The sequence below is a fragment of the Pelodiscus sinensis genome, chromosome 9 (assembly GCF_052426305.1).
Source record: "Pelodiscus sinensis isolate ZL-2025 chromosome 9, ASM5242630v1, whole genome shotgun sequence".
NCBI classification, from domain to species: Eukaryota; Metazoa; Chordata; order Testudines; family Trionychidae; genus Pelodiscus; species Pelodiscus sinensis.
Window position 1 is genome coordinate 22,584,255 of NC_143060.1, and position 24,990 is coordinate 22,609,244.

Below are 24,990 nucleotides of genomic sequence, written 5' to 3' on the forward strand. Positions count from 1 at the left end.
AGCATAGATTTGTAAGAACAAATCATGCAAACCCAACCTTATGTCCTTTCTTGACAGGATTACAGGCCTAGTAGATAGGGAGGAAGTAATGGACATCATCTGTCTTCATTTTAGTAAGGCTTTTGACATAGCCCAACAAGCCATTCTTGTTAACTAAGGAAGAAAATATTGGTCTAGATGAAATTCCTTGAAGGTGGGTGCACAACTCAAAGAGTAGTTGTCGTAGGGCAAATCCAAAATGGGATATAACTGACTAAATAGTAATACTACTGAAAAGACTCTGGGGGTTTTAGTGGATCTCAAATTAAATATGAGCCTACAGTGCAAAGCAGTTGCAAAAGGGCTAATATTATTGTGAGTATAGAGCATGTAAAACATGAGGGGGTAACTGACTTACTCTACTTGGCACTGTTGAGACCTCAGTTAAAGTAATGTGTTCTGTACTAGATGCCACAGTTTAAGGAAAAATTAAACTAATTGGAGAGAGTAATAAAAGATTAAAATAGTCTTAGAAAACCCTAATCTGAGAGAAAATGTTTAAAAAAGGGCATGCTTACTACTGAGAAAAAAAGACTTTAGGGAGACCTGATAGTCTTCGTTTCTGAAGAGGTGTTATAAGACTACTCCTGGGAGAATTCACCACAAATTAAAAATTATGTGCACAGTATTTTAAAATTCTGAAAAATTCTGCAAATTTTATTTGTCAAAATAACACTATAATCACACCAGTTTTGATTATTTTGGTAATTTATTTAAAAATACTTGTCAGCAAGACCCTACTCTCCTAGGCCTGGTCTATACTAGACCAGGCAGAATGGTTTAAGGTACACAACTCCAGCTAAGAAAAGCTGTGGTGGCACTCGCACAGTAGGAGGCCAATGGGAGCACACACTCCTGTCAGCTTCTCTTACTCCTCACAGAAAAAGGAATACCGGATGTGAATGGGGGCTGTCCTCAGCATTTGATTTATGGGCCTACTTTAGACCCAATAAATTGAACACTAGAAAATCAACCTCCAGAGCAGTGTTCCCTCTAAGCTGTGTGGTGATTAATCAGCCCCGCCCAGTCAGTCAGCTCCATGTACAGAACCCCGAGTCTGAGACTGAGTGGGGCTGATTAATCACTTGTGAAGCTGTGCTGTCAGGCAACTTAGAGGGAACACTGCTCCAGAGGGTCAATCTTGCTAGTGTAGATATGCCCCTAGAGTCCAGGAACTCAGAAGGAGAAACAGCCTGATGCTGGGTCCTGTGTTTTCACAGAGTTTCTTGCACACCCCTACCTCCTTCCTCTCTAGGGCATACTAGTAATTGCAGCTGCTGAGAACCCTCCAGTTCCCTCTCCCTTCCATTGGCCTTGACTTCTATGTGCAAGGTGGCAATCTGGTGGGTCCAGTACCCCATAATAGCAGCCAATATCTCTGAAACCCTTTTTGTGTGAGGGGAAAAAAGGAAATTCATCACACCCAACATTAATTTCTGCAACATTCTTCATTGTGCAGTGGTGCAGAATTCCACAAGGAGTATAAGAGGACAGTGATCAATTGTTCCCCACTGAAGTTAAGACAAGAAGTAATGAGCTTAATCAGCAGTAAGGAAGATTTAGGCTTGCTATTAGGAAAAGCTTTCTAACTAAAAGTGTAGTTAGAAATATGCTTTCAAGTGAATTTATGGAATCTTTTTTAAGAACAGGTTGGATAAATACCTGTCAAAGATGGTCTAAATTTACTTGGTCCTGCCTCCGTGCAAAAGGCAGGACTTCATGAGTTTTCAGTGAGGTCCCTTCTAGCCCTACATTTGTATGATTTAGTGAAAATACCATAGCTTACTAGTGTATAGATGTCGAAAACCTCTAGTGGATAGAAATTGTGCATAAGGATCTATATTTATATGACTCCATTGTACTCTCTAGAAGTGGGGCAGTTCTTACAAAACACAGAATGCTGCGATGCTGATTATGATCTGCATTCTGAAAGAGTAGTTTTCTGTAATAGTATTATTGACAAATACAATGTTCTCCTGAGAACACCAGTGATTACAAAATTGCACAAATAGGTTTGGGAGCAGGGGTAAACAATAAATTTCCTAAATCCTAGCTTTGCAATTTTTTTAGGAGTACATTTGCTTAATTTTGTTATGAAGATGTCCCTCTACATAGCGTGACAGACCTAAACCAGCAGCCTGCCATATTCTAATCGAAGGCTGGTATACAGGGTGCTGGATAAATGGCTTTCTCTTCCCCAAGTAAATTCTGAGAGACTGCTGTCTGAAATGAAGGCAGGCAGACACCTGGTGCTAGTTGATGACGTGTCTGCCAGAGAGCATGCTAATTAATTAAACACCTGTAGCCAGTTAAAGCCAGTGGGGTTGTTTTAAAAGGTTTCCCTCAGGTCAGGAGAGGAGGAAGACAAAGAGTGATGGACTGGAAGGTATGAGTGTGTTCTGGACTGGAAAGGAGGAAGTGTAGGACTGGAAGGTGTGTGTGTGTTGGGGGGGAGGTGCTGAGGACTGGCTAGCAAGTACTAGGGGAAGGGCACTTGGAGGGATTGTTTAAAGAAGTGGCCCAGGGAAAAAGCTGCCAGAGTGGAAGCAAACACAATCCCTGTCTGTTGCTGCTGCCTTAGTATCTCTGGGCTGAAACCTAGAGTAGTGGGTGGGCCTGGATTCCCCCCAGGCCTTCCCCACACCAACATAGAGACTGCCCTGAAAGGGGAGATCAAGACTATAGAGAGGGTTTCACCCCAAAACCATGAACTAGCAGCTTGTGGTAAGTATGGCTCAGTAAGCTGTGGACTGTGCCTCTTGTAAAGAGAAAGAAGCTGTGTGAAGGGCCATACAAGCCTCTGAGGCTAATACTGTCCTCTAGTAGTGCAAGACCCCTGGGGCACAACTGGTACTTTGCCACAATAGGTATGGTATTTTTGTGATAAACATAAAAACAATTCTTAGGATAATGCCTTAGTTGAAAGGAAAAAGAGAAGACTTAACAGCAAAAGCCTCAGTCCAGTACTTACAGAAAGTCTAGAAAAAGCTTTTCATTTAAAAAAAACCCTCTTCTTCCCTATTTGTTGGAAATTCAAGGTGGTCATTGTCCTATATGTTTAATTCTGCCCATATTCTATTCATGTCATTCTCATTAAAGTTAAAGCTGGTTTTGAACTTCCAGATAGAGAGAGAAAGTAGACCGCCTTGAAAAGCAACGGAATATTCTTGTTAGTAAAAGTCTCAGATGTAAAATTTACTTTAACTGACTTACCTAGTCCTTGTTAGCTTTTGAGGATAATTTGTGAGATAGTTCCCTGCTACCCAGTTTTTATTTTTTATTTGCTCAGTTTGATAATCAAATCAATCTCTAGTCTCAAATAGATTTTTGAATACAAATTGAAACATAATTTGGATATGAAACTTTTTGTAACAGAGATATCAAAGCTGTTTTGAATACACCATTAATTTCTGAAGAGTCATGAAGATTCTTCCAAAGGAGAGTAAGCTCTTTTTGGAATCTATAGACTCATGCGAGACCACTGGGTAAACTTGTTTTCTAATTATATTCACGTGACTACAGATTAGGTGGACCTCCCTGGTCTGGAACCCTGGGGACCTGACCAGTCCCAGATGAGGGATTTTGTGGGACCAGGGAAATAATTTCTGCCGCCCCCCCCCCGCCACTGACTCCCCTATCCCTGGTCTCAGGGCTGGCCCACAACATTTTGGCACCTGAGGCGGGGAGCTCAAATGATACTGTACTAGCCCTCACTGTACTAGCAGCAGACACGATTTTCTACACTCTGGGTCCTAGTTGTGCTCCCTCCCCCTCGTCAGCCTATGGTGGCTGCCGCCTCAGTTTGCCTCATAATAAGGCCAGCCCTGCCTGGCCTGGCCCACTGGCCTCCAAGCTTTCAAGCCAGTTCCCTGGGTGCTTCCAGTTCCCTGGATTAAGCACCTGCACACTACAAGATAAGATATAGGCAGTCTGCATCATAGGTAGATGGGAAGAGATCATTTTGCAGATATCTGAAGGGTGGCGGTCCTGGAGATATCAGTGTATTAATACTTCAGCCAGTCAGGATCAGTGTTTCCTCTAAGATTTTCTATCCATGAGCAGAGTGAGTTTTGTCTTGTGCACCAGTATTGAGTTTATGTGCACTTATACAGATGTGTGCCACTGTGTCATCCAAGTTATTAACAAATATTTTATATATATTTTTTAAATGTTATGTAAGAGAATACTAAAACAAGGGATAATTAATAAGGTGCACCACTTTAAATGTTTATTTAATATGAAGTCAAATAAAAAGAAAATGAATACTGCAAAATTTTCAGGAGCGAACTTCCTCTATTTATAGCTGTACCCCAATTGGGGTACATTCTCCTCAATTAAATCTGGCTCTCCTTTCAGGGAGCTATGTTCATTGGCCTTTCAGACTAACATTTCTGACCTTCTGTAGGATATACTCTCAATTGCACAACTAAACAACAGCTTATTGAATATTTCTCTCAATTCACATTGGCTGTGTCTACACTGGGCCACTTATTCCGGAAAATCAGCCGCTTTTCCAGAATAAGCTGCGAGCTATCTACACTGGCCCTTGAATTTCCGGAAAAGCAACAATGCTCTACTGTACAAAATCAGCCGCTATTCCGGAAAAACTATTCTGCTCCCGCTCGGGCATAAGTCCTTATTCCAGAACACTGTTCCGGAAAAGGGCCAGTATAGACAGCCCAGTAGTCTTTTCCAGAATAAAGCCCCGATCGCGAAAATGGCAATCGGGGCTCTTTTCCGGAAAAGCGCGTCTACATTGGCCACAGACGCTTTTCCGGAAAAAGGGCTTTTCCAGAAAAGCAGCCTGCCAATGTAGATGCTCCTTTTCCGGAAAAACTGAAAACGGAATAGTATTCCGTTTTAAGCAGTTTCAGAAATTCATGCCAGCGTAGACACAGCCTACGTGTCTCAGGAGTATGTTTTATTTTGGATCAGAGGTGAAATCAATACAGCATAATTCTAGACAGTTCTTTTTACTTATTACAGATAAATAGATAACTTAGAAAATGTAGTTACAGTACATGGAATGCTTGGTCTGCACAACAAACATAAATTAGAACTAAAACTTTCTGATGAACCAAGTGCAGATTTCCATTAATTGTCTGATTTGATCAACTCATAAGCATTCTTCAAAGCTTGAATGTCTATTAATAAAAATAGGGTATAAGAAAGGTGACAAATAATATTCTTTGCTTTTTGCCAGAATGCACAGGCAATTGACTGTATTATTTCAAGTTATTAACTCAACTACAAGAGTTATTATTTTTCCTCCAAGTAAAGAATTGTGTATTTGCCTGGAAAGGTTATGAAAGGAATTTGTGTAAAGCTAAGTACATGCTGGATGGGAGTTTTAATGAATTTCTAGTAGATTTAAATAGAGAGGTGGTCTAGTTGACAGGATAGTCAACTAGTCGCTTTTCAACCCCCCCTCCCCCTTGCTGCCTCTATGAGGGTATGTCTACGCTAGCTTGTTAGTTGGAGCTAGGTAGGCAAATGAGGGCAACCGGAGTTGCAAATGAAGCCTGGGATTTAAATATCCCGGGCTTCATTTGCATGTTCCCGGGCGCCACCATTTTTAAATCCCCCCCTTAGTCCGAACTAACTGCCCGCGTCTAGACGTGGCAGTTTAAACGTTAATTCGAACTAACTCCTTAGTTCGAATTAACTGTTACTACTTATTCCACGAGGAGTAACAGTTAATTCGAACTAAGGAATTAGTTCGAATTAATGTTTAACTGCCGCGTCTAGCCGCAGGCAGTTAGTTCAAACTAAGGGGGATTTAAAAATGATGGCACCCGGGAACATGCAAATGAAGCCCGGGATATTTAAATCCCAGGCTTCATTTGCAACTCCGGTTGCCCTCATTTGCCTACGTAGCTCGAACTAACGAGCTAGTGTAGACATACCCTCAGAGAGAGGCAGCAAGGGAATGGAAAAGAGGGGGTACTTCAAAGAGGCAGCACTGCTTGAAGTCTGGGATCAGACCCTAGGCTCCAAGCAGGGCTGCTGCTTTGAAAAATCGTGTGCAGCCTGGGGCCAGCTGGGATGTCCTCAGGCTGCACATGGTGTTTCAAAGTGGCAGCCCGAGATCAGCTGGGGACTCCCCAGCTGACCCCAAGCTCCATGTGGCACTTCTTTGAAATGACGCGGGGAGCCTGGCATCAGGCTTCTCACAGCATTTCAAAGTGGCAATGCCACGTGGAGTCCGGAGTCAGTTTTCAGCTGACCCCAGCCCAACGTGGCACTTTCACTTTTGAAGTGTAGCAACAGCTCTAGCAACAGCAAAATGCATGGACTATTTGACTAGTCAATTACCCGATACATAACATCCTTAGGTTTACATAAAGAAATCAAGCAGACAAGTAAATAAAGGATATTTAAAGCCTGTTCTGAAACACCTTGAAGTTAATGAGAATTTTCAATTAACTTCACTGGACTTTGGTTCTGGTTCTTAATGCTGTTATTTTAGATAAATAGTTTTGAAGTACATTATTTAACTAAAAAGACTGATGTATTGTAGTATTTACCTCATTTATGTCCTCTAACAAAGACATTCAAAGTATAGTAACACTCCAGTGGTCCAGCATCCAATGGTCCAACACACCTGATGGCCCAGCACCATCTGGAACCCAGAAGTGCTCTGGGCAGCCAGACAATTGGAGCTGCTCTGCCCCTGGCTTCCCCGATTCAGCTGCTGCTGACACTGACCAGCAGCTGACTCGGGGAAGCCGGGGGCAGAGCAGCTGGGGTGTTGCCTGGTTGGTTCCGTAGCGCTGCCCCTCGGCGCTGCGGAACCAACCCGGCAGCACCCCAGCTGCTCTGCTCCAGACTTCCCCAAGTCAGCCGCTGTTGAAACTGACCAGTGGCTGACTCCATGAAGTCTGGGGCAGAGCAGCTGGGGTGCTGCCGGGTTGGTTCCGTAGCACCGAGGGGCGCATCCCTCCCCCACTCTACCCCAGACCCCTCATAGCCCCCCTTTCTGATGGTCCGGCATATTTGATAATCTGACACCCTCTGGGTCATAAAGGTGCTGGATTATAGGAAGTTTACTGTATTCAGATAAAAATATTTTCTCTTCATTTTTGCATATTTAAAAACAAAAGAACTGATGAAGGTCCTTGTAGGGCAAGAACTTTCATGATCCTCTTTTATACAAAATAGATATCAAGTAACATTTCTATACATTATGCAACCATTTACCTTGGTGATTCTGAGTAGCAGACAACTGCTATCTCATCATTCACTCCATGTTCTTAGTTACAAAGCCTCCTGTTGAACAAGTGTGCATTTTGTGTATGAATGCAATAAGCACAATTGTTTCAAACGAACACTAGTTACAGAGATGTTTTAATTAATTCAATCAGATTAAAAAACCCCAAATTTATTTTAGTTCTATAGTTATTACTGTGCTATTAAAACTCTATTTTTTAATACCATAAGGTCTGTCTGGATCACAAAAACAGTAAAAGCTGCCAGACAGAAAGGGGGGTGTTTGAATTATCTATGAAGCGGAGTGTGGCTCATCTAACTTCACAGGGACGCCAGGAAAGCAGCAAAACAAATGACACATAGTTTAGTCCTTGTCTTTAAGAAATGCTACAGTATTGTGAAGTGGTGGTATGCACACAAAGGGCAGCACCTAGAATGTGAAGGGGTTACCATTGGTGCTGGGGAATCACAGTCTGGGCATGTCCTTTAAAATAAAAGCTAGAACCTATGGAAACTTAAGTCTCGCCAAGATGTCCATGCCACCATCCCCCAACACTGCCCCATCTGAGCCCCAACTCCCCTCTCAAACTCTGCTCCCCTGCCCAACAACTCACCAATACACTTTGCTTCCACTTTGGGCTCCTGCCTAGGACACACTTACCTTCCCAGTACTTTCCCAGTGGCATGGGTCAATGCAGCCCGCCCTGGAAACAGCCGGACAGCCACCATGAAGCTCAGGCCATAGCTCCAGCCCTGGGGAAAGGACTGAAGCTGGGTCCAAGGCCACATGGTGGCTTCCTAGCTGCTCCTGGGAAGGGGCCACATTGTGGGCAGCTGCCCCGTGTGCCAGGGCTGGACCTGGGGCTGCAGTGTAGCTGCTCCTGGGGCTGGGACCACAGTGCTATTTTTAGGAATGGCTGGGGCTGGGTCCGGGACCACGTAATGGATGTCCAGCTGCTCCTGGGGCAGCTACCTGCCACATGACCCCACCCTAGGAGCAGCTGGACAGCCATCACTTGGTCCTGGCCACCCACTCTCTCTCCAAATTTACCACCAGCAGCAGCTAACCTTCCCTATTCAAGGAAGCTGAGTGCTGCTGCGTGACTCTGCTGAGGAGGTGGGTGGGATTCGAATTGAAGCAGTTGGAAGAGGGGAAAGTGATCAGGAATAGTCAACATGGATTCACCAAGGACAAGTCATGCCTGACCAATCTGATTAGCTTCTATGATGGACATAGGGAAATCAGTGGATGTGATATACCTTGACTTTAGCAAAGCTTTTGAAACAGTCTCCCACAATATTCTTGCCAGCAAATTAAGGAAGTATGGATTGGAGAAATGGACTGTACGGTGGATAGAAAGCTGGCTAGACTGTTGGGCCCAACAGGTAGTGATCAATGGCTCGATGTCATGTTGGCGGTTGGTTTGAAGTGGAGCGCCCCAAGGATTTGTCTTAGGGATGGTTTGGTTCAACATTTTAATTAATGACCTAGATAAAGGGATGGATTGCAGCCTCAGCAAGTTGGCACTAAGCTAGGAAGAGAGGTAGATACATTGGAGGGTAGGGATAGGGACCAGAGTGACCTAGACAAATTAGGGGATTGGGCCAAAAGAAATCAGATGAGGTTCAATAAGGACAAGTGCAAAGTCCTACACTTGGGACGAAAGAATCCCAAACTTTGTTACAGCCTGAGGACTGACTGGCTAAGTAGCAATTCAACAGAAAAGGAGCTGGGGATTACAGTGGATGAGAACCTGGATATGAGTCAAAAGTGTACCCTTGTAGCAAAGAAGGTGAATGGAATATTAGGTTGCATTAGGAGGAGCATTTACAGCAGATCTAGAGAAGTTATTATTCCCCTTTATTCGGCAGTGGTGAGGCCACATCTGGAGTATTATGTCCAAGTCTGGGCCTCCCACTATAGAAAGGATGTGAATGCATTGGAGAAGGTCCAGTGGAAGGCAACCAAAATGATTAGGGGGCTGGAGCACATGACCTACGAGGCGAGGCTGAGGGATTTGGGCTTATTTGGTCTGCTGAAGAGTAAAGTGAGGGGGGATTTGATAGCAGCCTTCAACTTCCTGAAGGGAGGCTCCAAAGAGGATGGAGAGCGGTTGTTTGCAGTAGTGATGGATGGCAGAACAAGGAGCAATCGTCTCAAGTTACAGTGGGGAAGGTCTAGGTTGTATATTAGGAAAAGCTATTTCATTATGAGCGTGGTGAAATCCTGGAATGGGTTACCTAGGGATATGGTGGAATCTCCATCCCTAGAGGTTTTTAAGTCTCATCTTGACAAAGGATGATGTAGTTGGGATTGGTCCTGCTTTGGATAGGAGGCTGGACTCGATGATCTCCTGAGGTATCTTCCAGATCTAGGATTCTATGATTGTATAATACACCTGCACCAGCTTGAGGCATGGATTGAGTGAATAATGGAAAGCACTATTTTAAAGATGCAGCTTGCTTGCTTGCTTGCTTAAAAAAAATTATACTTGCCCATAAAAATGGATGGTGTCTAAATGTTACATTCTAGCTCTAAAGACATCTCTAGCTTAGTACGGGATTTTCTCCATTATTTATATTATTTATCTTAGATTTGAAATTGCTCTAGTTGAGTAGCATTGTATGGAAGAAGCTACAGTATAAATATTTATTATATGATATATTGGCTAGAGCTACTCAGAAAATGAATTCTTGTTTCATGCAAAATTCCAACATTTTTAGAAAAAATTATTTTAATTGGAATAAAATCAGAAATCTTGCCTTATTGGCATTATTTAAATACTCTGAGAAAATTGAAATGACTATTTTATTTTTTTCTCATCAAATTTAATCAAAATTGATACATTTACATGAAATACTTTAATTTTGAAAAAGTTTACTGTTTCTAATGGAAAACCATTCTGAAAAAATTCAAAAAGCTCTATTATTGCTGTCAAATTATAGGACTGGAAGAAACCTCCGGGATCATTTAAGATCAATCCCCGACTATCATGAGCAATCCTTCACACATTCTCATTCATAAACTTATGAAGCTCCATCTTAAAACTACATTTCATTAGCAATTATTTGTAAGCAGCACATTTATCTCTAGATAATTTTCCTTTTTAAAGTGTAATGTAATATGTAAGTATGTCTTCCCAATAATTTCACTATAAATTGATTCTAGATTATTTCAGCCTATTATTTTGTTGTCCTCAAAGTATTTTACAATAGTTGTTATTGCTTTTATGTATAAATTATAGTGCAAACTGAATTTTACTAAAATAATGTTAATTGTAATTGTTCTTTTTCATGTTGTAGCAATTGTTCAACTGTCAAGCTCTGCGTAAACTGAGTATACCAGACAATGACCTTTCAAGCCTGCCGACCAGTATTGCTAGTTTAGTTAATCTCAAGGAACTTGACATCAGTAAAAATGGTAAGAATGCAACTGTAAAATAATTGTATATGTTGTGTTGAAATTATAGGACATTTTGCATAGTGTTGTTGTAATTAGCTTTTAATGCTAAATGAATGAAAACTTTACTCTTTTAGCAAACTCTAAAACAAATTAACTAAATTTTGCTTTCTGTTTAGATCCAAAGTAGCTCCACTTCTTTTAGTGGAGTCCCTAACATTTCACTTTGTCAATAAAGGTTTCATCCCCATCCTCTGATGTACATCTGTGTTCAATGCCTGCCAAAATTTGGCCTTGATAGTATAAAATAGCTACATGAAATTTTGTTTCATGAGAATTAACATGTTCCCAAAACACAAAATGCAGTAGCAGATAAAGTGAGATTTTAAAATGAATAAAATATGACAATTTTTTAACCATTTAGCAAGTCAACAATTAATCTGAATGTTGGAAATAAAACTATTTTAGTTTTGTTAAAGTTGTGGCATGAAGTATGATGTGATTAGGAGACAGAAGATAGTACCATACCATGGATTTGTTTATGTTTATGTTCAGTTTTTCAATGAAGTAGTAATATTAGCTAATTGGATATTCTCTTCTAGCAGATTTTCATTTTTGGTAAAGATGAAGATCCCATTTGGTAGAGATGAAGATTTTGGTCAAAACTGTTTTTTAAATATATTTTTGATTTCTACTACTTCTTTCTTGTGAATGTTACAGTGACTATAGTATATTTTCTTCGTTCTGCTAAGATCCACATATAAGTTTCTTCATCCTGTTTACAGGTTAGGGCAGAACTAAGCCTGATTGTCACTAGTATACTCCACCCTATTAAGTTCCCTCCATTTTAAGTCTGCGTCTGAAGTGGCCCATGGCTCAGCCAGACCTCTCTGTGGCAAAACTTCTCAGAGGAATATTCCAAACTTTATTTCAGAATTTCATAAATTTCTCTCTAACTTCCAGCCATGTCCAAGGACTGCATTTGCTTTTTAGGGAGATTAGCTCCTTGATTCCACTTTCCCTTTCAAGGTATTTGCAGTGGCTGCTTGTCCCTGCAGACTTCTCTGGAGTGGGCAATCATTTTTTATGAGGGGCCACGACAAGATTTTGGTGAGTGGTCAAGGGTCATACATTTCTATGGTGGGCTTTGTAGCCTGCCAACCTATATCTTCTCCTATCCTACCCCTTTTTCTATATTTGAATAGCAATGCCAGTAATGCAAGGCCAGCAGGACTTATCCTGTATGAGTTGGCTTTAGCAGTAGTATAAGATGAGTAAGCGTTAATATCTTTTAGAAGTTAAATTAAAATCTTTTAATATCTTTTTAGAAGAATTGAAAGGCTTGTGACAAAATCTTCAGTTGGGTCAGAACACATATAATGGCCAAACAAGGGTGGGGGTACATGACTTAACATCTTGTGAGAGCTAAAACATCAAAGCCCAGCTAAACGGCCATTGTGATCAAGGAAACAGAAACCTTGAAATTAACTGCAAGTTCCTGATTTTCCCCATGACTGGGAATGTGTCCAAGAGAGACACCTAATGATCTTACTTATGAATATTCAAAAGATGTCCCAATATCACCATCCAATCAAGTAATATGTACCCACAAAATCTCATGGTGCGGAAATCTGTTTATGGTCATTAGAGGCTGGGTGTTAATAATGAAAATAAATTCATAAAAGCTATGGAAATAAGGAAGTTCAAGCTTGGGCATTCTAGCTCTCTCTCTTCTTCCACATCAAGCATCTCTTTCCTTCATATTGTAGCCCTTCTGCCAGGCCGAGTAAATAGCAGCAAGGGCCGGGTTCAGTATCTAGGGGTCTCCTCCCAACAGTGGTAATACAACACCGGCTCGAGCCCCCACCCAGTGATCTGGGAAATCTTACATACAGCTCTAGGTGCCTCAAAAGAGGCAATTCTTCCCCTTTCGCAAGCACAGAGCCTCAGTATAGTAGCAAACCTTTAATAACATGAGGTAACCGACATCAGCATTAAATTGGGGAAACACCAGAACTCGGATTTACAGACCAAACATGAGCGAAGGCCCTCCCCCCAGCCACAAATCCCCCCAAAGTCCCAAAAGTCCAACACCCCAAAAGTGTCTGCCCCAGGTCAGTGCCGCCCCAGGGTTCAAAAGTTCACCCAGCAGGGTTTCACCACCCCAACCTGGAGGGGCGGGGATCGATGCACCTTACGTGGCCCTGCTAGTGGCTCCGCTGATGGCTCCGCCTTTCCGTGGGGTTCTGCCGCCGCCGTCGATGCAAGTCATTCCATCACACTCCGCCAGCCTTCTCAGTCCACGCCCCTGGCTGCCAGCTGGCTGCTCCTGCTGCTGCTCCTACCAGCCACAGGTCATCCCCGTCAGCCGCTCTGCTATCCGCCCGCACCCGCAGGTCGCCCCCGCCAGCTGCATCTGCTGTCCGCCTGCAACCACCGGTCGTCCCGGCAAACCACTCTGCTGTCCGCCTGCACTTGCTGGTTGTCCCTTGCAAGCGTCTCTGCTAGCAGCCCAGCAGCTTAGCACCAGGCTCCCCTCAGCAACAGTGATTTCAGCTCTTGTCCGCAGCACAGCGCCAGGCTCCCCACAGCACACAGTGATTTCAGCTCATAACAGAGGAGCCTTAGCACTAGTGCTCCACTGGCCCACAGTGAAGTTAACTCCCCAGCTCACAACTAGACCCCTAACGGAATCTAAATTAACTCTGATATTCCACAGTGGCGAGAGGAGGGGGTGTAATTGGTGTTGTATAAGCCCTGAGAGAAGGCCCCCCCCCCACCAGGTACAAAGACCTGTCCCCAGCCTCTCTCAATTTGACTGGGTTTGGAACCCATGCCCCTTGTCTAGTGAGTGCTACTTAGTTTATGGCGAATCCTTCTGTCATAAACAGTTCCACCAGTCCATTGTCCTTGATTCGCATAATCAGGGTAACAACACTTTTATCCCCACTGCCTCAATAACAGAGAGACTGGGAATCCCACAGTGGCCAAAGTGACCATTTGGGCTGCTGTGAGCACATGCTAGACAGGGTGTGTGTGTCTATGCAAATTGGGCTCAGCCCCTGAAGTCTCTGTGTACCACTTGCCACAGTTCACCACCAGATGTCAGGATAGAGTTTACCTTGACCACGCTTACAATATCAAAGTTCTTTGCTTCACTTTATTTATTCTTTCTAAGTCCTTGCTTCTAAGTTTTTCATACTTCACTTTGCACCAGAACCCCCCAAATGGGGGGAGACTGGTCCTTCTATGCTCAGTCTTCTGGGAGAAGGGTATGTGAGTATGGTATTATATTAGGTAACTCTAACTGTATACTTAGATAAGTATAATTTATAAGAACATAAGACCATAAGAATGGCCATACTGGGTCAGATCAAAGGTCCATCCAGCCCAGTAGCCTGTCTGCCGACAGTGGCCAATACCAGGTGTCCCAGAGGGAGCGAACTGAACAGGTACTGATCAAGTGATCTCTCTCCTGCCATCCATCTCCACCCTCTGACAAGGGACACCATTCCTTACCCATAGCCATTAATGGACTTAACCTCCATGAATTTATCTAGTTCTCTTTTAAACCCTGTTATGGTCCTAGCCTTCACAACCTCCTCAGACAAGGAGTTCCAGAGATTGACTACTTGCTGTGTGAAGAACAACTTCCTTTTATTTGTTTTAAACCTGCTGCCCATTAGTTTCATTTGGTGGCCCCTAGTTCTTGTATTATGGGAACAAGTAAATAACTTTTCCTTATTCACTTTCTCCACACCTCTCATGATTTTATATACGTCTGTCATATCCCCCCTTAGTCTCCTCTTTTCCAAGCTGAAAAGTCCTAGGCTGTGTCTACACTGGCATGAATTTCCGGAAATGCTTAAAACAGAATAGTTTTCGTTATAAGTATTTCCAGAAAAGGAGCGTCTACATTGGCAGGCTGCTTTTCCGGAAAAGCCCTTTTTCCGGAAAAGCGTCCGTGGCCAATGTAGACGCACTTTTCCGGAAAAGAGCCCCGAGCGTCATTTTTTGCGATCGGGGCTTTTTTCCGGAAAAGACTACTGGGCTGTCTTCACTGGCCCTTTTCCGGAACAGTGTTCCGGAATAAGGACTTATGCCTGAGCGGGAGCAGAATAGTTTTTTCCAGAATAGCAGCTGATTTTGTACAGTAGAGCATCGTTGCTTTTCCGGAAATTCAAGGGCCAGTGTAGACCGCTTGCAGCTTATTCCGGAAAAGCGGCTGATTTTCCGGAATAAGTGGCCCAGTGTAGACACAGCCCTAGTCTCTTTAATCTCTTCTCATATGGAACCCATTCCAAACCCCTAATCATTTTAGTTGCCCTTCTCTGAACCTTTTCTAATGCCAGTATATTTTTTTTGAGATGAGGAAACCACATCTGTATGCAGTATTCAAGATGTGGTCGTACCATGGATTTATATAAGGGCAATAAGATATTCTCCGTCTTATTCTCTATCCCTTTTTTAATAATTCCTAACATCCTGTTTGCTTTTTTGACTGCCGTACACACTGCGTGGATGTCTTCAGAGAGCTATCCACGATGACTCCAAGATCTCTTTCCAGATTAGTTGTAGCTAAATTAGCCCCCATCATATAATGTGTATAGTTGAGGTTATGTTTTCCCAATGTGCATTACTTTACATTTATCCACAGTAAATTTAATTTGCCATTTTGTTGCCCAATCACTTAGTTTTGTGAGATCTCTTTGAAGTTCTTTACAGTTTGCTTTGGTCTTAACTACCTTGAGCAGTTTAGTATCATCTGCAAATTTTGTCATCTCACTATTTCCAGATCTTGTTAATGTTACCCTCAGGGATAATTGAATCAATCTGAATGATCAGTGCTGTATGCTTTGTTTTGTTTGCCATCTTAATACCTGTCATAATAAAAAAATAATAATTTGGTACTAGCCCCATTGTAATAATGGCTGCTGTTGTAGTCTCCCAGATCCACCTCCAGAAACAGAACTTCATAGACCTCAACTTTTGTGATCCAGGGAAAGGAGGGCAAACCTAGAACCTTCTAGTCAGAATGGCAAGCCATACCCACATAAATTATATTATACTTCACCTCCAGGCAACAGCTTGTGGGTCTGGGATGGGGGTTGGGTGCAGAGGGGAGCTTGGGGTAGGGAGCTGGGATGCAGGAGATGGTTTGGGGTCTGAAAGTGCTGGTTGGGTGAAAGAGAAGGTTGTAACCTGGGGCAGGGAATTGGGGTTCAGAGTCTGGGAGAGGGTAGGAGTGCAGAAGAGGATTCTGCCTTGAGGGAGGGCTGTAGGCTGGAGTGCAAAATCTGGAAGGGAATTTTAATTGGAGGGAGGGAAGATGCAGAGTGTTTGGGTGATGAACAAGGGCGAGGACATTGACAGTACGGTGTGGTAAGAGAGGGCATCTTGCACAAGAGCTATGCTCTTTTCTAACAGGCGTACACTCTCTTGCGCAAGAGAGCAGTGTGGATGCTAGGCAGGGATTTCTTGCGCAAGAAACCCCTATGGCTAAAATGGCAGTCAGAGCTTTCTTGCGCAAGAGAGCGTCCACACTGCCATGGATGCTCTTGCTCAAAAGCATAGCTCGCACATGGCAGTGTGGACATGTTCTTGCACCAGAGTTCTTGCACAAGAACCCTTGCGCAAGATGTTCTTGCACAAGAAGCCGCTAGTGTAGACATAGCCTAAGAGTTTCCTCCCATGAGCAGAATGAATTTTGTGATGTGCACCAGTACTGAGTTCATGTGGCTTGTCTGGATGTGCCACTGTGGCACCCAAGTTATTAATAAATATTTTAGAAACCTTTACCTTTTCTCTCTGCTGCCATGTCTCCTCCCCTTGCTCCATCAGCTCCCTAGGATCCTGCTGCCCCCCAACTCCTCACCCTCCTCTGCTGTCCTGACTCCTGCCCTTCTCGCTGTCCTCAGCCCTCTTGCAACCTGCCCCCCTCCACCAGCCCTCCTCTGCCCCCTGTGCCCACTCCTCCAGTAGACCCACTCTCATCATGTGAGCTACCTCTCCTCATCCCCTCTCCTAACACCTCCCTCTACACACCTGCTCTGTCTTTCTCTCCTCTGATGCTGGTCCCTCCCCTGCTGGTGTCTGCCCTTCTGCTTCATCCCAGAACCCCCTGGCACCTGCACCTTCCCTTAGCCCTGCACCCTCCTGGTGCCTCCCCCTTCCCTTACTGCCCCTGCCCCTTTTGCCCTCTTTTTCCCTAATGCCCACCCCCTCACCACTTTCTGCCCCCATTCCCCTCATGTCCCTCTGTGCCCTCACACATGACTTGCTCCATCCCCACTTTTCTCATGCCCACCCCTTCTTTCAAGTCTTCTCCCTGGGCTTTGGGCTGTATCTTGCCTGTCCCTGGTCCAGCCTATATAGATTACATGCAGAAGAGAGGGTGTAGCTTCTAGGAAACCTGTCCCTGAGTCCCAGGCCAATTCCTTCATTGAGAGACCCATGCAGGAGACAGAAGACTAATTTCAGCTCTATGAGAACATGGAAACTGCTTGCTATATGGGCTTGGAGATTTTGCTGACAATATTTCAGTTTCCTTCTCCCTTCTGAAGCTGGATTATAAGGATAAACTATTGATAGTGAAGTGAACAAGTAAAATCAGAACCTGGATCCCCTGCTTATCTCCATTGAGCAACAGAACAGATAACTATCAATGTCCACTTCCCTTGCCCAAAAGAGAAGGTTAAGGGGTGACTTCATCACAGTTCCTAAATACCTACAGCAGGAACAGAATTTGGCACTAGAGTCTCTTAGACAAAGGTGTGAGAAGAGCCACTGGCTGGAAATTGAGGCTAGACAAATTCAAATTTGAAATAAAGCACACATTTTCAGCAGTGAGAGTTATTAACAATTGGAACAGTTTATCAAGGTTTGTGGTGTATTCTCCATCATTGGTCTTAAGGTGTTTTTGAAAATTTTACCCAAGGACAAGGTTAGAATTATAAACACGGGGGCCAGAGAAGTCAGGAAGGAAGTACAAGTACAAAAAGACAAGCAGTTAAGACAGTGTTTCTCAAAGTGGTCCACAAAACCACTTTAAGAAACTTGCTAACTGGCCGCTCCAGTGTGTTTACTTTCCGGTTCCACAGCCACAGAGTATCATGGGTCCCATTGGCTCTAGTTTGCTGTTTGCAGCCAAGGGGAGCCATGGGAAGTGGCATGGGCCAGAAAATGGCACAAAACTACTAGTTTCTGTTAACAGCATAGGACTGTAATCTCCTAGTCCTTGGGTGACATGCTCAGGGGTAATATTTTTGTGTCAGTGCTCTATAGCTGATTATGCATTTGAGTTTGTCACCTTGTGGGTTATTTCACTCCATCACAGAGTAAACAGCAAGAAAAAGGGATCTGAATGGTTAACATCCCTTACTGGGTGATGCTTGACAGTTATGGTTAACTGGTGGGCTTGAGCAGCCCTGTGCCCGTCATGGCAGAGAGCTTCTCCAGCCTTCAGAACCCTGGCCACGGTGGGTACGGGGGCCAGTCCAACCCAACTAGGTGAAGCAGCCACACCACCCACTCTCATTTAATCAATTAGCCAGTTAAACTTAACGTTTAACTAGTTAACTAATTAACTGGGATGTCACATCCCTAACCAGAAGTTGTTTCCATATCATAGCTAATAAAAAATATAGGTAACTTCAAATGATGATTCACAAGGCTTAGAATATAGAGAGTTGTTATATTGATACACATGGATAAAGTACTTAAAATATTCTAACATTTCAACCAGTCAAATCTTTGGAAGAATCTCATTTTTAAAACTTTTTTCTTCAGGCCGAGCGGCCTAATCACAGTTCCGTAGTAAAGGGTGGGGAAAGGGGGCCCGGGCCCTCCCTCTCCTCCAGGCCCCAGCCCAGGGCCCTATCAGTGGTGGGCAGTTCCCACCACTAGCTCGGCGGGGAGCTTTCCCCGAAATGCGCCAAGCCCGCCAGGTCACTGCCAGTGCCCCACCCTGGGCTACTTCCTACCCCATCCCTCTGGCTACCGCGGACCCTACCGTCATGTTCAGATCCCATGTCGGTGGCTGCGTTGATTGGTCCTATGGCAATTACGCGTGCGGTAACGGCGGTGAGATTAGCTGCAAGGCGTGGCTGGCAAGGTGGTAGAGATCATCTCGAGGGTGGTGCCAGCAACATCGGAGGTGCTGGTGGCAGTAGCCATGGCTCTGGTGCTCTGGCAGGAGCTCCTTCCCCTCCGGAGGTCTGGGGCAACTGAGCTGCGCTCCAGATTTTTATACCCGGGTTGCACTAGGAGCATGCCCAGCAGGGTCATGGGGGAGGGGCGTATTCCCCCCCCCCCCCCATAGGTGTGCTCTACTTGCCCTCGTTCAGTGCAGAGCTGGCCTGCCCTGTCACAATCCCCAAGAACACATTTGAATGGAGGAAGGTTAATGAATAGAAAATACCAACAGTTCTTGATGCTAGTAAATGTGCATTTCTGCTTACATCAGTAGCCAGACCTGAAAGTCTGCTAACCCTTTAATTATTATGATTTTTGAGCTACATCCTGCAATTTGTGGAAAAGTTAAATTCCTAGTGGCTTCAGTGGCAGTCCTGCATAGGGAGGAATGGCAGAATGGGGTGCTGCAAATGTTTTTCACTCCTGACACTTCAGGAACCTTGTAAACTGTGTGTAGATTCTTTAGATTTTCAGTCAATTACATTGAGTTCTTGCCATCTGCATGGCTGGGTATCAAATTATACTCAAGAACAAGTTACTTAGATGTCCAGGTAATATACATTTCTTTGCAGTTTTTTGTACCCATAAAATTGTTGGCAAAGAAAAAGGCTTTGGCTCAAGCAGGTTGAAAATTTCACATTTTACATTCTTTATTCAGAAATATACTGAAAGGGAAATGAGACAGCATTCATGTTGGCTTTCTGGTGATGTAGAAATAAAGAAAATTAACAATTATAGTGCAAAACATGGGTTTATTATGTCACCTTTTCATAGCCCAGAACACAATATCCATCAATCAGATTTCTTGACTCCATAATTTGGTTGTACAGTTAAGTAAGTATATTGTCATTTTCTTTGGCTATTGAACTGTCTGTGATCTATTTTTCTTGCTGAATTAGCAAGTTGAAATTGTATTTATTTCATTCATGCTCTCCTGGAGAGAAGCAAGTAGTTAATGTAAGCATTTGTAATAAAATACGAGAAAGAAAAATGGATTTTGAGAAGGGGTAAGGAATTAAGTTCCACTCTCATTTAGTCTTTTTGTTGTTTTTAAACCAAAATGGATAAAACTCAGTTGAATAAATCTTTCAGGCTTTGATATGCATCCTGACACATACATTTGTAATTATTACCTGTTCCTTTCTTGATATCCACGCTTGATTCTTAAATATGCCAGAATATTCCTTGCTCAGGAGCCCTCTCCCCTGTCCCTGCCCCCGAAGTGGGGGGGGGGGCACCTGTTAGCCTTTGTAAACTGAGATGAGATTTCACAAGCACCTCAACCAAAACACACTGCTTTAGATAAAATATAAAACAAATATATTAACCAGAGAAAGATAGATTGTAAGCGGCAGTCACAAAAGGTCAGAGATAGTTACCAGAGAAAATAAAAGGTCCACAGAGCTGATTAATTCCCCATATTGTGATGCTTGTGCAGCTCTCTTACAGCATTGTAGATTCCTTGTTTAAAACTCTCCTGCTGATTAGTGGCTATTGGGAGAGGATCACTTCCTTTGTTGTTCCTGGAAAGCTGGCAGTGGATGACCATGAAACTTGCAATGTATTTCAGTAATAACCACGCTGCAAAATCACATATCTTCATACATACTAACAATATACATATTTTGACTGAACAATAGGTTTCACCTTTCCTATGATATCTTAATGGCATGCATTGTATGAAAAATATCATAATTATGTAACAGGAGTTAATATGGGGGTTCCAAAGTGCTGCTTTGAGGTACTGACTGCTGCTTTATACTGATGGATTTTTTTTTCAGAGATGTAAGCTGTACTGCAGCGAAGCTTGATGCGTGCTTAAACTTTGTGTATATATTGAGATCCACTTAAGCATTTTTGTGTGTACCATGGCTTCCTGGCTATTCAATATAGAAGTGGTGTCCTAGTCATTTCTTTGCTGGAAACAACATAGGTCTTGCATAGCAACTGGAATTATCATTGACTGAAGAATTTTTGTCTGAAACTCTAGCAAACAAGGATTTTTTTTCTAATCGGTTCATGATTAAGAACTGCAATATATAAAATTTGCCAGTTCTCATATTTTAATCATAACGGTCACCGTCACAAAATACAAACAAAATACTCTTCATAACCCAACATTTGTGGTACCCAATATTGCATCTAGTGGAAGTTTTGTAAATGATGATACCAAAGTTGGCAACTGTCCTGTGGACCTGCCAGAGGAATTTGCCAATTACTGAAGTTGATTTGGGGAATATAAGCATTAGCACCATTTGGTTAGCCACCTGAAATGCAACTAAAAGATCACTAATCATGAAAAAAGATAAAAACCATTTTTTGGCTGAATGCTGACCTGAATTTATAGCAGCACTCTACATTAATAATGAAAGCTTCTTCGTGAAGATAGTCTCTTCCAGGCCTATATTTCTGTGATTCTGTCTAGTCCAGTCACTGAACTGAGCAAGACACATTATTATAGTTTTAGACTGTCTCTAAGCATGTCTACACAGCAAGCCATTATTTCAAAATAATGGTGAGCTGGAGCACTTCTTACTCTGACTCCTGTAACCCTCATTTCACAAGGATTAAGGGAAGTTGAAGGAAGAGTGTTCTTCCTTCAGCTTCCTGCTGTGTAGACAGTGCCAAAAAGGTATCTCAAATCCAGCTATGCAATTAATGTACCTGAAGTTGCGTATCTTAACTTGACCTTGTCCGGTATTGTAGTCATACCCAAACTGATGTTTGTTTAAACTGTTGTTAACCTCCACAATCTCTCTAAGAGCGTGTCTACACTACCAGCCATTATTTTGACATAATGTTGAGCTGAAGGACTTCTTACTATGACTCCTGTAATCTTCATTCCATGAGGAGTAATGAAAGTTGAAGGAAGAGTGTTCTTCCTTTGACTTCCTGCTGTGTAGACAGCGCCTAAAGCCGAGTTAAGCTATTTTCATTTAAGCTATATTTAATTCAACTTTAGCCCTGATGTGTAGACATACCCTAAGCAATATGTTCTTATACTTAACTACTTTAGGGGATGTCTACACTAGATCGATCCAGGGAGGCTAATGAGGGTGACCGAAATTGCAAATCAAGCCCGGGATTTAAATATCATTTTTGAAATTGACTAGCCCGAAGTAACTGCCCGTGTCTACACACGGCAGTGAAACGGGATTCCAATTTTAAGCCCCTAAATCGAATTAGCTGGTAAACTATTTTTTTATAAGTCAAGTTTTCTAGATCTATAATCATTTTTGTTGCTCTCCTCTGGATTTTCTCTAGTTTGTCCACATCTTCCTGAAGTGTAGCATCGAGAACTGAACATTACTGGACTGAGGCCATATCAGTGCTGAGTAGAATGGAACAATTACATCTCCTCAGTTGCTTTCAGCACTCCTGCTAATACATCTTAGATTTATGTTTGCCTTCTATGCAACAGTGATACATTGTTAGTTCATTTTTAGTTTGCAGTCCTCTCTAACCCCAGATCCCTTTCTGCAGTGCTCCTTCCTTGGCAGTCATTTCCTGCTTGTGTAGTTGATTATTCCTTTCTAAGAGTAGTAATTTGTATTTGTCCTTACTGAATGTTTTGCTATGCATTTTAGACCATTTCTCCAGTTTAACAACATCATTTTGGTTTCTAACCTTGTCCTTCAAACCATTGATTACTACCCTCTAAGTATGGTTTTCCAGCCAGTTACACAGCCAGCTTATAATAGATTCATCTAGACTAGTAGTTTTCAACCTATTTTGAAAACTTTTTTTATTTTATTTTTTAATATTTTTAATCCTAGATATAATCTGTGGACCACCAGAGGTTTATAGACCACAGATTTAAAAACACTGATTTAGATTATATGTCTCCAGTTTATAAGAAGGTCATGTAAGACAATATCAAAAACCTTACTAAAGTTGTGATATATCACATCTACTGCTTTCCCTTTTCCACAAGGCTTGTTGTTCTGTCAAAAGAAGATCTATTACATTGGTTTGCAATGAGCTGTTCTTGAAAAATGTGTGTTGACTGTTACTTATTACCTTACTTTCTTCTAGGTGCTTACAAACTGATTATTTGCTCAATTATCTTTCAATACCAAAGTTAAGCTGACTGACCTATAATTCCGTGGGTTGTCCCATTCCCCTCTTTGTAAATAAGTACTATATTTGTCCTTTTCCAATCCTCTAGTATCTCACCTATCTTCCATGAGTTCACAAAGATAAACACTCATGTGCCCAGAGATTTCTACAGCCAGTTCCTTAAGTAGTCAAGAGTATATTGCATCAGGTTCTATTGACTTAGACATCTAACTTGATCACATTAGATATTTAGAAGCAAAACAAGCTTAGAAAGGTTTTTTTTCATAGAACATCTTTATAATACCTTTCAAACTTTTTTTCTTTCTAGGGGTTCAAGATTTTCCAGAAACTATAAAATGCTGTAAATGTTTAACAATTATTGAAGCCAGCGTCAATCCAATTTCTAAGTGAGTATTAATAATTAGTTATGTTTATATTTATCACTGCAGATATTTAATGTGTGTGGGAGTGAAAAATAAAGGTGCATTGCAAAGCTCGTGTACAAACATAATTTATTTAATATTTTTAATTGATATCTTAAATTAAGGGTGAAATTCAGGGGATTCATCTGTCCATAGTTCTTTAAACCACTCAAAACCTGCAGTGCCCCTGCAAACAGAGAAACAACATTGTCAGAGTAGTCATGTGCTAGACTTTTGCCTCCAGAGAGTCTAATCTAATACTCTAAAGGCTTGCTTAGACAATGAGGATGTGAATATACTTAGTGTACTATGTTTTCAAGTTGTAACATGCCTTGCTACATTCCACTTCAGTATTGTTTTGTGGATGTTACTGTGTGGAAAGCTGGTGACCTGTAGTTTTACACGCTGGCTTGTCACTCAGTAATTAGATGTGTAGACAGTTGCAGGTTCTTAGAAAGGGGTTACTGTGGATCTTCATTTATGCAGATCCATTTGGTAGAATCTTCAGCAGTCATTAGTCATGCCAGTAAACTGAAACACAAGCCACAGAGAGGCTGTGCTTCCACATCATGACTTGCATATCAGTGAGTGTGAATTCTTTCCATTCATCCACTTAGGGTGTGTCTAAACTACATGGCTCCATCGATTAGATGGCTCTACATGGCTCCGTAGATTAGGCTGATCAGCAAGGGAAATGAAGCCGCGATTTAAATTATCGCGGCTTCATTTAAATTAAATGGCTGCCGCGCTGAGCCGACAAACAGCTAATCAGCTGTTTGTCGGCTCAGCGCGTTAGTCTGGACACTCCCACGCCAACCTAAAAGCTCTTTATTGACCTCCCCGTTATGCCTCGTAGGATAAATTGCGGTTTCATTTCTCTTTGCCGAACAAACAAATCCACATGGCTCCGTCGACAGAGCCATGTAGTTTAGACATACCCTTAGTGCCCTGTACAAAGTCTGATCACTCTAAATTTTGATGGGAGAGGTGATTTTTTTCCTGATAGAGAACGCATTATTTGTGGATTATACAAATACAGATGCTTACTTTCAGTATCCCTTCTAATTTTGTAGGTCCAAATGTGGAATTAATTTTGTTACGTGCCCCAATATGGAAGTGATATGTCACACATCACTTCCATATTGGGACATGTAACAAAATTAATTTTACTAATGGACAGCATGTAGTGGGGCCACCAGCGCTCTCTCACTGCAGCAGCTTGAGGCCAGGTGAGAGGCTCTTCTCCCCTGCTGTGGCAGCTCCAGCAGAGCTGGGCAAGGGGAGGAGTGCCACTTAAAGGCCAGAGTAGGTTCAGGCTGGGTTAGGTCAGGACCGGGACACCAGTCCTTTCCCCCGAGCCATGGCATGTCTGGGCTGAGCAAGGTTGCAGCTGGGGGAAAGGCACTTGTTCCCTAGGTCCAGCTGAGTCAGAGCTGTGGCAAGTCCAGCTGGGGCAGAGCAGGGGCACTACTACCCTCCCTTGGCTGCAGCAGGTCCATTCAAGAGCAGGGAAGGGCCGTCGCAGCAGGTCTAGAACGTAGGGAGAGGAATCTGGCCTTGCTACAATCCTGAGCACCTGTGTGGCATATGATAAGCAGCCGTGCAGCTTGAAGGAAACTTAGCTTACTTTCCAGTATCAGATAACAAACATGAAAGCCCATCCTTCTT

At 42.7% G+C, this 24,990-nt stretch overlaps 1 protein-coding gene across 1 annotated transcript in view; it reads left to right on the forward strand.

The window, feature by feature from the left end:
- The window catches only part of LRRC7 (leucine rich repeat containing 7), a 399,063-nt gene that overhangs the window by 142,676 nt on the left and 231,397 nt on the right, over positions 1–24,990 (forward strand). The window contains exons 4-5 of the mRNA XM_075936231.2: positions 10,552–10,669; positions 23,229–23,307. Of these exons, the coding sequence (XP_075792346.2) occupies positions 10,552–10,669; positions 23,229–23,307 (197 nt within the window). The remainder of the gene's footprint in view (positions 1–10,551; positions 10,670–23,228; positions 23,308–24,990) is intronic.